Source organism: Strongylocentrotus purpuratus, unplaced genomic scaffold (assembly GCF_000002235.5).
Source record: "Strongylocentrotus purpuratus isolate Spur 01 unplaced genomic scaffold, Spur_5.0 spur5_scaffold_6, whole genome shotgun sequence".
Lineage (NCBI taxonomy): Eukaryota > Metazoa > Echinodermata > Echinoidea > Camarodonta > Strongylocentrotidae > Strongylocentrotus > Strongylocentrotus purpuratus.
This window is the reverse complement of record NW_022145612.1, coordinates 34221479-34234747: the sequence shown is the minus strand read 5'-3', so window position 1 is coordinate 34234747 and position 13269 is coordinate 34221479. Positions and strand designations below refer to the sequence as shown.

The window sequence follows — 13269 nt, the reverse complement described above, 5'->3', positions numbered from 1 at the left end:
CACTCTCTTGTAAGATTTTCAGGAGGCTAGAAACATGTACTAGCGGAATATTGGAACTCACAGCCCAATCCCTGATTCCTTTTCAAACTGAATCATCATCAGCATCATCTGTATTGAGCTACTATAGTATAGTAGGCCTACTACTAAATCTGAAAGTATCAGAGACTACCGGTATTATAGCATGGACCTATTACGGATGGACGTTCGATGTGATTTTTTTTTTTTATCCAATGAGAGTCACCGCCTTCTGATTATGTGCATCTTAATGAGAACATTCAGCTGTTTTAACAATAATGACTGCATAAGCATTTTCGGTCATTGACAAAGGAGCAGTTTCCCTCTCTTGGGTTTTGTTTGGATGGTGTGCTCTGTAAGAGTGTGTCTTAAATAAAAACATTCCCAATGGGGAGCAGCAAAGTTGAAAAGCAGACGATTTGGGTGATATGAAATGTATAATTACTGATTCGCACACTTTCGTACACACCCATGACCTTATAAAACAATTAGAAGGCCATGATCTTTATAAGCCCTGTGCGTTGTAACTTTGGAATATTATGAGGAAATTGGGGGAAACAGGATTTTAAATCACAACCAATCCAAATATAACCTCTTTCTGGTAATATCAACATGTTTAGGCGGCATGGCAGCGGAACGACCAAACAGGGTGGGAAGCATTTGCAATTTTAGAACCACAGATGCATTTTCAGGCACTTCCTGGAGTAATATGACGTAAAATTAGGAATCTTTTGCAATTTTAGAACCACATTTGGCGCACTTCCTGTAAAACAACGAGGCCTTCTGATTGGTTAGAAGTTACAGAAAAGTGATCTGTCACGTCGTGAGACGTTGTTTATGTTTTGTTGCTGCACAATGCACAAAGACGGTGGTCCTGTACTTCACCAGTCGTACTTGCAAAAATTATCTCGAGTGTATAAACTGTGTTGTTATTAGGGGCTTTGCTAGATCTTTTTCAGTGGGGGAGGGGGGAGGGTGTAGAGGCCACCGATTACCGACAAAACGAGCCACCAATTACCGACAAATATATAAATGCCAATGTCCCAATGTCTTCAAATTTAACCCTATAAACCCAGGGCCAGGAACTAAATTATTCATTACAATAAGATAAGGGACATCTCCATAGAGGACGAGTGTATTCGAAACGCACCACAAAAGGGTGCACAATCAGGTATAGGCTTTTACACACACTCTCTTTTTTACGAGCTCATATCTCCCCAAATATATCTTTATGTACAGAAAAACCTGGTTTTAATGAAAATTCAGGTTTTAGACTTGCTGTAGATGCCAAAGTTGTCTACTCTTGTGAAAATTTTACATATGTACCTTTCGTGTTGAAAATTAGCTTACACAGCACTTTCTAGGGCAATTAGCCCTGACACAACACAAATTTTTACATTGACAGGCAGTGGAATATTTCCAACCGGATAACCAACTTTAGCGGGGCGTTTTACTGTCAATCACGTTGTTCATTCACAAAAAAACCTACATAGGTATTTGCAACAGATCCTTATGTATAATCTTGAGAATTTTTTTTTTTCTTTCTTATTCCTGATTTTACCCCTATTTCCCCAATTTTTCCCTTATTTTTCCTTAATTTTTCCCAATTTCCCTTAAAAAAAGGGGGGAATGTTGTTAGATGGGACGGGGTGGTTGAGGGGGAATACAAAATTTTGTTTTTTGTAGTGCTCACTATCACTCCTGACATGTACAGTATTAGTAGTTCTCTGACTTATGCCTGTTTTTATTTTTAATTTTTTTATTCTAGGTTCCGTGCTTCACAATACCCATGCCCAGAAGACTTTAATGAAAGAAATGAAATGTCAACAGGGATTGCTACTCGTCTTCAAGATCTACAAATTGTAAGAATACAGCATTTGGAGCAAAGCAGAATATCACTGAAATTACTTAAAAACCAGCAAGTAATAACATTTTGCAATGCTCTTGCTTCAATAGTCATGATTTAAGTACTAAAGATGTTGCTTTATATACTTGTTTTAAGCCTTGGTCAGAAATGCCATTACGAACTGCTACGAATGCCGCACGAACGATTTTCAGACAATGGAAAAACAGAGATTCGTACGCAATTATCGTTCGTAAGAACCTTTGTGACCGTAGCATAACATTTTGATGAGAAAATCACATTTTGATTTTAATTTCTTTTTATTAGAAGGAATTTAGGTACAGTAATATTTAAAGTCACAGTCTTGAAACATGTGAACCTCAAAATGGCGAATCGATCATGTATTTGAATATTGAGAAGTGTTATTCTCTAGAAGTATGTTAAGTATATGAATGATCTCGTATAATAAAAGGAACATTATTTTTCAGAAAAATATGCAACAAACATGCTCCCATTATATATCTGGAGTAAAATTATCTTTATTCGGTATTCAAACATTTGCTCCATAGAAAATTGCCGCAGAGCTATTGTTGCTGGAGTGTGTGAAAAACATTTATAACTGGCTCACCAAGTTGAAATTCTGTCATTCTGATATTCGATATTTCTTTTATTCATAGGTTTTGGTTCAAATGGATGATCATCGTCAGCGCTTGCTTGCTTCCGCTGCAGTCAACCTGTCCTCTTGGTTCATCAAAGTTCGGAAGCTGAAGGCCATCTACCATACCCTCAACATGTTCAACTTTGATGTGACAAGCCGCTGTCTGATTGGTGAATGTTGGTGCCCAGCTGATGAGCTTGGAGACATTAGATTGGCATTGCAGCGTGGAACAGTAATTACAAATTCCCTAATAGATGCAGTTTGCTATGATCAGTCGATATAAATATCTGTATCATAGACATACATGCCCTCTCTTGATGTTTGTTGGCCTAAGGGATATTCCACTCAAATATTTTAGTTTTTCTGTGGTGAGACAATGCTGTTATCTGTCAATTGTGTTATTAAATTTAGACCCTGTTCATCTGCTCCTAACCCTCTTTAAAAAAATTACCAGCAAGAATATTTGATTTTCCTATTATACAATTTTTCACTCGCTGATTCTCAAGGGAAATCATTTTTTTTATATGTTAAAGCCCCTCTAAAATGTTGGGAGCCCCTAGTTCTCCTAAAATTTGATGGCAAAATTTCACTTAAATTGTATCATAATGTGAAAGAGGATGTCATTTAAGACCCACTTCTGCAAAGGATTCCTCCCCCCCCCCCCAAAAAAAAAAAAAAAAATTGTATTTTATACAATATTATTTTATACAATATATTTTATACAATATTATATTGTCACTCGCTGATTCTCAAGGGCAATCATTTTTTTTATATGTTAAAGCCCCTCTAAAATGTTGGGAGCCCCTAGTTCTCCTAAAATTTGATGGCAAAATTTCACTTAAATTGTATCATAATGTGAAAGAGGATGTCATTTAAGACCCACTTCTGCAAAGGATTCCTCCCCCCCCCCAAAAAAAAAAAAAATTGTACTTGTATAGCGCATATCACAATATGTCTCTATGTGCTGTAAGACAGCGTAAGATGGATAGAGTAGCATAAGTAGAGTGAGGTATGCTCAACATACTTCCTCTCATTAACATTGGAAAGCATTTTTGAAAAGAAATGTTTGAAGACGCGTCTTATGCCTCAGTCACACCTTTGCGTATTTGGCTTGCGTATTTCTGCGTATTTATGGCAAGCGGTCTTAACATTTATTCTTATTTCTTGATATCAAGAAATGATTTTCTAGTGTAAAGCAATGGTAATTTTTGACATCAAGAATACAATTTCTTGATATCAAGATGATATATAATTTAGCTCATCCGGCCCTTTGGGCCGGATGAGCTTATGCCATGACGTGGCATCCGATTTTGATTTGGTTTCCTTTATATCGTAGAGCTAACTTTGGTACTCTAAACTTCTACACAGAGTTTTGAAATTGTTCTCCATTAATTAATTATGGTAATTTATGCAAATTTATTCCAAAAATAACAAAAATTACTTCTTCTCCCTCATTTCTTGACCAATTTTGATTTGGTTTGCCTTATCTGGTAGAGCTAAATTTGGAACACTAAATTTCTACACAGAAGTTTGAGATTTTGCTCCATTGATCATTTATGGTAATTTATGCAAATTTATTCCAAAAATAATTTAAAAAATCACGAAAAATTCTTCTTCTCCTTCATATTTTGACCGATTTTGATTTGATTTGCTTTATATCATTGAGCTAACTTTGGTACACTAAACTTCTACGCAGAATTTTGAAATTTTTCTCCATTAATTAATTATGGTAATTTATGCAAATTTATTCCAGTTTAATTCATCAGTATTATGCATGCATTGTTTTCATTCTCTTGTTACCTCCTAATTCTTCAATTTGTTTAAATATTTTAACAATTTTGTCACACTAACTCATTTTTGTCCCTTACAAAATTGTTTCTTTGCCATATTTTTTTGTTGACAATTTACTGACTATTTATACCTCTGTCCTTTTCTTATCATAATAAAAGGTGAGTATGTTTACATTTATCTCTTACTAAGTTTGAGTCCTGCTTGTCATAAAACTATATATTTTTCAACCAATTTTCATTCCATTTCCTTTAGTTTCTATTTAATCTTGTACAGCTAAATGAAATTATGTCCCTTCCAGGGCATCAAATTTTTATTTTTTGACCAGTTCAAAAGTGTACCACGATATTTGTTGTTGCGAGATGCGGATGAGCGCTACGTCATTGACTTTCTGGTTAGATTTTCCGGTAGTTTATTCCAAAGTTCGGCCAGGGCAACCTGAAAAGAGTGAGACCCGTAGAATTTAGTATTTGTTTGTGGAATTGTGAGGAGAGACTTTTGGGAAGATCTGTGGGTTCTGTTTGGAACATATTGGGAAAGTAATTCCGTCAAATAAGTAGGCGCCAATCCTTTGAGGCACTTAAAGGTTAAAACAAGGATCTTGAACTCAATTCTAGCACAGACAGGTAACCAGTGTATTTTTTTCAGAATAGGGGAGATATGTTCACTTGAACGAGATCTCGTAACAAGCCGTGCGGCAGAATTTTGGATTCTTTGGATTCGGTTCAGTTGCTGTTCAGGTAGATTGTAGAGAACAGTATTACAATTATCGATATGACACATTACAAGGTTATGAACTAGTCGTTCTGTCAGTTTCTCATTTTAGTAACACCTGATTTTTCCTATTTTATATAAGGAAGAAGGAGGCTGCAAGGCTAACCTTACTTACTTGATCCGTCAGTAATAAATGTTTGTCACATATAACAACTAAATTTTGAACGGTTTCTGATGCTTGTAAAACGTGGCCTTCAAGCAATATTGAAGGGCATTCAGTTTGGCGAACGTGAGGAAACATGAATAACTTGTGTTTTGTCTTCATTCAAGAACAAGGAATTATTGTACGACCATGCTTTAACATCATTAAGACATTTGTTCACAGCTGATAAAGAAGATTCAATACCGGTACATTAAAGTTTGAACAAGCAATAAATCTGCATATCATCAGCATCAATCATTGTTGATAAGCCTTGAGAATTGATAACTTTTTCTAGTGGTAGAGTGTACATTGAAAATGCCAATGTTTGTCATAAATAACACCTAAATTTTGAACGGTCTTAATGATGTTAAAACAAGGTCTTACAATAATTCCTTGTTCTTGAATGAAAGAAAATGCCAGCGGCCCAAACAACCTTGTGGTACGCCTTCACTCAAAAAGGTGGCTGTTGACTCTTGAGAATTTATAATGACAGACTGTGATCTGCTTGTGAAATATCAATGCACCCAGTTAAGTGCACTATTTTCAATGCCATACATTGCTTAAAAACACTGAACCATAATTGCATGATTGATGGTATCAAATGCAGAGGAATAGTCTGATAACATTAAAATGGCTTCTTCACCTTTGTCTACAAAAATGTTTTTGAAGACAAAGACAAATATTGAAACATATTTTGGGGTTTCTCTTGTACGCTGAAACCTAAATTTTATATTCTTTCATCAATATTTGACTTCAAAGACATTCGTTTTGAAAATCTTTGCAGAAATGTGTCATAAATGATATCCATTTTCACATTATTAGCATACCTCACTCTTCTTATGTTACTCTATCCAACTTTCCTTCTTACTCTGTCTTACAGCTCATAGAGACATATTGTGATATGCGCTATATAAGTAAGATATATCATTATTATTTTGGGGGGATCCTTTGCAGAAGTGCGTCTTAAAGGTATAGACCAGTTTTGGAAACGTCCCCCTCTCAAAAAATGAAGTGGAATCTCTTATTACCAATCATATATATATCTTTAAATGTTATCCTCTTTCACATTATCATACAATTTAAGTGAAATTTTGCCATCAAATTTTTTGGGCTCTTAACACTTTTGAAGGGCTTTAAGTACACAAATAGTAAATAAAATACTGTGTTCAATTAGTTGTTTATTTTGTGAGTAATGTTTTTGATACACAAAGCCTATATTACCCCTATTCTCCTTCAATGTCTAAACTTGAACAATGGGACTACGCTTCTGTCTCTGGTCTATTTTTAACTCAGATTGAATGGTTAGGGTTTTCTGTCAAAAAGGATACCAAAATATTTGCTATATATGTTAAGGGTTCCAGTTCCATGTCGCTATACTAAGTTCAGAATATAAGCTTCAAATATTTCTGTATTAAGAGATATTGAAAGTTGAAATACACTTTCATTAAACTTGAAGGTGACTCGTGAGTCACCTAGTCGATGCATGCGTACCGGTATATGCTCGCATAGAATAGGATGCATGCATGGATCCCAATTCTAATTTAGGTTCTGTTCACAATATTTTATCTCATTCTTTATTTTCTTTATATTCCTAATAACTGTTAACCTGCAGAAAGCAAGATAATTATTGTTGTGGTTGTATTCTAGCTGTGCAAAAATTTTGTTTTCATAGGTGATTAGTGCCCTTAAGCAGAATATCGTTACAGCACTAGTTTTTAAGTTTAAGCTCTTCTGCATAATTCTACACCCTCAGTTTCATAATGTTATAGTGTCACTCTTTATAAATGACCTTAAATATTAGCTGTCATATACAGCAAGTTTTTCTTTGATATCACTCTTCTTCTCAGCAAAAAAGTGGCTCCTCTGTTCCGTCCATCTTAAATCGCATCTCAACAACCGCCAACCCTCCCACCTATAACAAGACCAACAAGTTCACTTTAGCTTTCCAGGAGTTGACTGATGCCTATGGAGTAGCTACCTACAGGGAGGTTAATCCTGGTATGTTGGCCATCTTCCTTTCCCCTTTTTTTTTTCTCACTAAAGCATAAGAAAAAAAGATGTTGTATTGCCCTTTGCGAACAACCCCAAAACCCTAAAATCTACGGTCGGCTTTTTAATAAATTTTGTTTTTTTTTAACCTTTTTTTTAGAAGAAACAAATGTTTAATGAATAAAAAAAATATGTATTTTATTTGTTTAAAAGTACTATGTCCCATTTGCAGGCCCAAAAAATGAAAAGGTAGAATTCCAACGGCATTTGAAAGATAATACTAATTTAGAACTTCCCTAAAAAAGGGTGCTTGAAAATATCTTTAAGTGGGGAAATAATGACTATTAGTTGTCAAATCCACTTAAATGCTACCAAGTCAGTAAGTAGTAGTTTGATTTTCAGACCATTGTACCGAATGGTCTTACGTTTTGTGCTGCACAAAGATTCAATCAGTTTCATTTTGGCCATTACAAGAAGTGGGTTATTGATGTAGACAAATGCTCATGTACACCCTCTACAGCTCATTTTATGTATTTTATTTACCAAAGAAGAGAAAAAGCCAGTCACTCAATAGTGTCTGACAGTGAAGTCTAGCAAATAAACAGGTTTCCTTGCATAATTTGAATATTAGGACACTGCTAACATTTAAATTTCACAGTAGGACTTACATGACATATTCATAAGTTCTACAGAATTTGATGTTGGCTGCAAAGGCAGACCTCCCAACCTCTCCGCTTTTGGCGGAAAATTTCTGCGTTATTTTTTCCTTTTTCCACTTTTCCACTTTCTTCTTTTATTTTCCGCAAAAAAGATATAATAATACGTTGGTGAAGAAATACATGTCTATACATGTCTTTGGCGGTAATGCAGAAGTAAAAATTGTGATCTTCACAATGCATTATGTACAGTGCAGTGTATTTTCGATACTGAGATACATTTGTTATTATGTGAGTGGTGTGATTTCGCCATAACTGAATTTTGTGATGAATCATCTAGCGAGTACGAGTGCAGTTACACTTCCACTTCCAGCGGCGACTGGAGTGAAGCCCCGCTTACCCAGCGGAGCCGGGTCATCGCGATTGCGTGCGTGGCGTTTTTATTTATGGGATGAATTGTACGAGTTCTACCCCCTCAAACTGTTTATACTGATCTTTGATTTCGAGATCATAAATTGAGTAATTGAATCTAAGCAGTGTTTTTTTAATCTGAATTGCATATCTAACTTTTCATTACTTACTTACTTTACTTTACTTTAATCCATCGATGTTGGTAGGACAGAGCCACTTCATCGATCGATTGAATTCCGTTGCATCAATACTTCTGTTTGTTGTGGTTTTGTGTCAAGGTGTGTGTGTGGAAGTTGGAATAGTTCTGCATTCTTCTCTTTACCTTCAAGGTCATATACTGAAGGTGATTTTTTTTCCAATATTTATCGAGTTTGTTTTTTAAAGTAGATATTCATTGATTTTAAAAACTAATTTTATTTTCATTATTGCAAAGTTGAAACTTTGAATCGACAAGGTTATCAAAATTCAATGCTTGGAAACATTCGAAGTAATGATTATTATAAATTCCAAAACGCTTAAATACAGCCCCGGCATAACACCTGAAGAGCTCTCCGAACGCTGCTGAGATGTGTGAGATCACAGTATGGACATGATTTGCACAAGCAGACGATGTCCCATTACATCTCACACATTTTCAGTGCCTGTGTTTTAATCTTTTCTTGAGTTCTTTCTCTTACTTCACTACCGTCAGGCTAAATGTAAAATCTATTGCCTCACTCTAAACCCTGCGCATGGTTTTATTTCGATGACAAATGCAGCGATACAAAAATAAAGGAATCTGTCGCTTGTAAGCAAAATAAGACTCCATTGTATATTCAGCTGCACACCACGGTATGTTCGGCGTTTCAAGAGGGAACAAATGCCGTCCTTAATATCATTCCGGGGGTTTTTCAATTTGAAAGTCTGGTTTCTTTGATCGTTAATTAACCCCTATCCTGTGCCGTTATAAGCTAAAGATTTTAGTTATCAGAATCGGGTCATATCCCCTTTTGAATGGTTTGACATGCCATTACATTTATATAAACTAAACTCATTATAATTTGACAAATAATAGCTTTGCAATTATGTTCATTCTTTATGGGATGTCGTCTGCTTGGGCAGTGTTGGTCCATATAGTGACGTCATTAAAACATCGTTATTATTCCGGCGAATCTGTTGTATATCCCAGCTGCTATGGAGGTGGTTGTATTTGTATTTTTATTAATCACCCGATATGTAGTTGACCTAAAACTTGTACCATGGCCATCTGTTAGCTAACCAGTTTCTAGTGATACATTAGTTGGTCCATATTAGTGACGTCATTAAAACATCGTTATTATTCCGGCGAATCTGTTGTATATCCCAGCTGCTATGGAGGTAGTTGTATTTGTATTTTTATTAATCACCCGATATGTAGTTGACCTAAAACTTGTACCATGGCCATCTGTTAGCTAACCAGTTTCTAGTGATACATTAGTTGACATATCTGTGATTTTCTTTGAATTTCACCTTTAAGGCATTTACGGATGGGCACTTCTTCAGATAGGTTATTCCATGTGTCCACTACTCTATTCGAGAAAATGAATTTCCTGATGTCGAGGTGTGAAAATTTCTTCTCTAGTTTCAGGGTATGGCCTCGTGTTCTGTTTTCCTTGCATAAATGTAGTAGGTCTGTCTGAGTGGTGTTTAGGCCATGGAGGTACTTGTAAACGTTGATCATATCTCCTCTCTTCCTGCGATGGGCAAGAGACGGTAGCTAATATCCTTTGGCAAGATATTAACCTGCAATTGCTACTCTCTACCCAGGTGTTAAATGGGTACCCGGTAGGATGCGACCGTCATTGTTGGTCAAACAGTTTTTGAGCGTCATGTAGTGCCTGGCTGGAATGCTCCCCACGGAGTGGAGATTGTGCACACATTGTGTTCGGGCAAGCACTGAATCCAATGACTGGGGTAATAATATATTTGTAAAGTTGTTAGAGGCATTTGTATTAAGCGCTATATAAAAATTAAATATTATTATTATTATTCAGGTATCTCAGACGTGTTTCGTATGGTAGATTCTCCAAACTAGGTACCATCTTTGTAGCTCTTCGTTGGACGCTTTCAAGTCTCTTTTGTTCACCTATCCTGTATGGTGACCATGCAACTTGTCCGTACTCCAAGACAGACCTTACAAGGCCTATGTACAAGAGTTTGAAAGTGTCTGTGTCCATGTTTGTGAATGATCTTTGTATCACCCCCAGTAGCCTGTTAGACCTGGATACAACATGAGAGATGTGGTCTTTGAAAGTCAGCTAAGAATCAACAAGCACACCAAGATCCCTTTCCACTTTCGATTCTTTCAGGATTGTAGTTTTCATTGCCATTCTTCATGCGATAATCATAACTTGAGGGGGACCTGCCAATTTTCAACACAGTACACTTCTGTGGGTGAAATCTAAGCTGCCATATATCTGATCATTCCTGCATCTTTATCAGATCATCCTGCAATTTCTGGGAATCCACGTAGGTGTCACATCTGGCATACAGTTTTGTGTCGTCTGCAAAAAACTGAATTCTGGACTCTATGACATCAGGAAAATTGTTTATGTAGATCAGGAATAACTGCGGCCCGAGTACACTCCCTTGCGGAATTCAACTCAGCACTGATGACCATTCGGACCATTGACCTTTCACTACTACACGCTGTCTCCTTCCAACTAAGAATGCTTTGATCCATCCCAGTGTCTGAACATGGATGCCAAAGGCTTCAACTTTCTGCAGCAATCAATAATGGGGTACTGAATCAAAAGAATTCATAAAGTCCATGTAAATTGCATCAACGTTACCTCCCTCTTCTAAGATATGTGTCCAGTCGTTGAGTACTTCCAGCAGATGATTGGTACAGGAACAACCAGGAACGCAGCCATGTTGGTGTGCAGACAACATCTCATTTGTTGATAGGTGTTTGATGATGTGCTTTCTCACCATGCGCTCAAATATCTTGCACACAACACATGTGAGACTCACTGATCTATAGTTTCTGCTTTTTTGCTTGTTTCTTTTTTTGAAAATGGGCGTAACATTAGCTGATATCCAGTCCAAGGGTAATTCTCCCTTTTCTAAGCACATTTTGAACAAGAGTGAAAGTGGCGCATCAAGAATGCCTTCCAACCTTTGCAGTAAACGTGGATGCAATCCATCAGGTCCTTGAGACTTATTGGCCCAAATTCACAAAGGAGGTTTGTCGACAAACCTTGGGTTTTCATGCGTCATTCGACGCGTTTTTACAAACCAGATTTGTAAAAAAACGCGTCAAATCGCGTCATAAGACGTACATAAACCTCGGTTTGTCAACAAACCTCCTTTGTGAATTTGGGCCATTTGGTTTCAGATTCCTTAGCAACTCGAACACGTCTGATGGTACGACAGCAAAGCTTGTTAATGCTGATTCAAAGTCAATTTCAGGAGGAGCCGGCTTTTTCTGCAAATCTTCGCTAATAAAGAAGTCTTGCAGTACTTGGGCTTTTTCTATGTCTGTTTCAGTAGTGGTTCCATCCGACTTTATAAGACTGCCGATACTTTCTTGAGCGATGGTTTTAGTCTTAACGTATGACCAGAAGGCTTTGGGATTTTCCTTGACTCCAGATGCTATATCTTTCTCCAATCTTCGCACTGCCTTCTTGGACATCCATTTAACTTTGTTGCTTGCTCGGGTGTACATTTTACGGTCCTCTTCTGTCTTAGTCCGTCGCCATCTTCTGTAAAGCTGATGCTTCTTTTTTACATCCGAGTCCATCCATGGTTTTCGTACATTGACCTTTTCTGATGTCTTTTTTTGGAGTGTATCTGTCTGAAACCTCTAGCACCTTATCTCTAAAGAAATTCCAAGCATTGTCCATAGTTTTGGAGGAAAATTCTTCTTTCCAGTCAAGTTTGCTTAGTTTCTCTGCCATACTGTCATAGTCTGCCTTAGCATAGAGATACTTCACAGTATTTTCTTTTTTATTGATTTGTTTGCTTCTCTTCTATTCAGGTTTCCTAGGGTCTAGATTGTTTTAAAAATCCAATTTGAAACTTCTTGAAAAGTTGAAACAATCCCTTAAGCACATGTTAATGTGCCCAACATCAAGATGTGTGTTGGGTAGCTGCATGATGCATATTTCTCGATAAGCCAGACATGATGCCACAAATTTTGCTGAGCCGCGCAAAATACTAGGAAGTTTGAAATTCAAATGTAGGGAGGTCTGCAAAGGGGACATAGTATTTTTAAATGGGATATGAATGCACAAAATCATCAGATTATTCCCAAGTCTTTTGTCCTAGTTTTGAAATCCTGCTAGCATAAACAAGTAGACCCGGCCTCAAGTACATGTATATATCATGCACTGCACCTGCTAGAAACCAGCGAGATTTGGGTGACGTTCATGGTTTTGAGTTCTTTGGGCGACGGTCGCTGTTTTGAGGAGGAAAAAAAAGAAAAAAGATATCTGACCGACCGATCGACCCAGGTTCTGGCACCTTACAGCAATACAACATCTTTTTTAGGCCTAATGTCCTTGGCAAGACATCAATCTACATTTGCTGTTCTTCATCCAGACAAACTGACATAGGGATGAGGTTGGAAGAAATTCCCTGAATACTCCTCGAGCGCAATTCATAGTACTCTGCTAAAGCCAAAGTAATATGATTTCAGGGTCCTCAAGAGGAAGAGTATTGATATTGATCAGGTTACCCTTTGTAGCCTCATCATTATTAACATTATGTTTGTGGGCCAATTGTTTTGTAGCAGAGATGTTGAAAGGATTCATGCTTTCGATTTAGCAGCTGAAGCACATTTTTCAAAGAACAAAGGATGGAAAATTTATTTAGCACTCATTATACAGTAAAAGGTAAAATCATACATGGGGGTTTCCTTCGTTATGAAAATGTGAAAAGGGGTGCTAATTATTGTCATGAATAGGAGAAATAGGGATTGAGTACTTAAGGTATCAATTAGGAATAGGGCGTATTCATGATTGTGCAATCATTC

At 36.8% G+C, this 13269-nt stretch overlaps 1 protein-coding gene across 4 annotated transcripts in view; it reads left to right on the top strand.

Annotated features, from left to right (window-relative positions):
- The window catches only part of LOC586400 (V-type proton ATPase 116 kDa subunit a), a 98785-nt gene that overhangs the window by 53676 nt on the left and 31840 nt on the right, over positions 1-13269 (top strand). For all 4 annotated transcript variants that reach the window (XM_030972930.1, XM_030972931.1, XM_030972933.1 and 1 more), the window contains exons 9-11: positions 1784-1877; positions 2536-2748; positions 7068-7218. In XM_030972930.1, coding sequence (XP_030828790.1) covers positions 1784-1877; positions 2536-2748; positions 7068-7218 — 458 coding nt within the window. The remainder of the gene's footprint in view (positions 1-1783; positions 1878-2535; positions 2749-7067; positions 7219-13269) is intronic.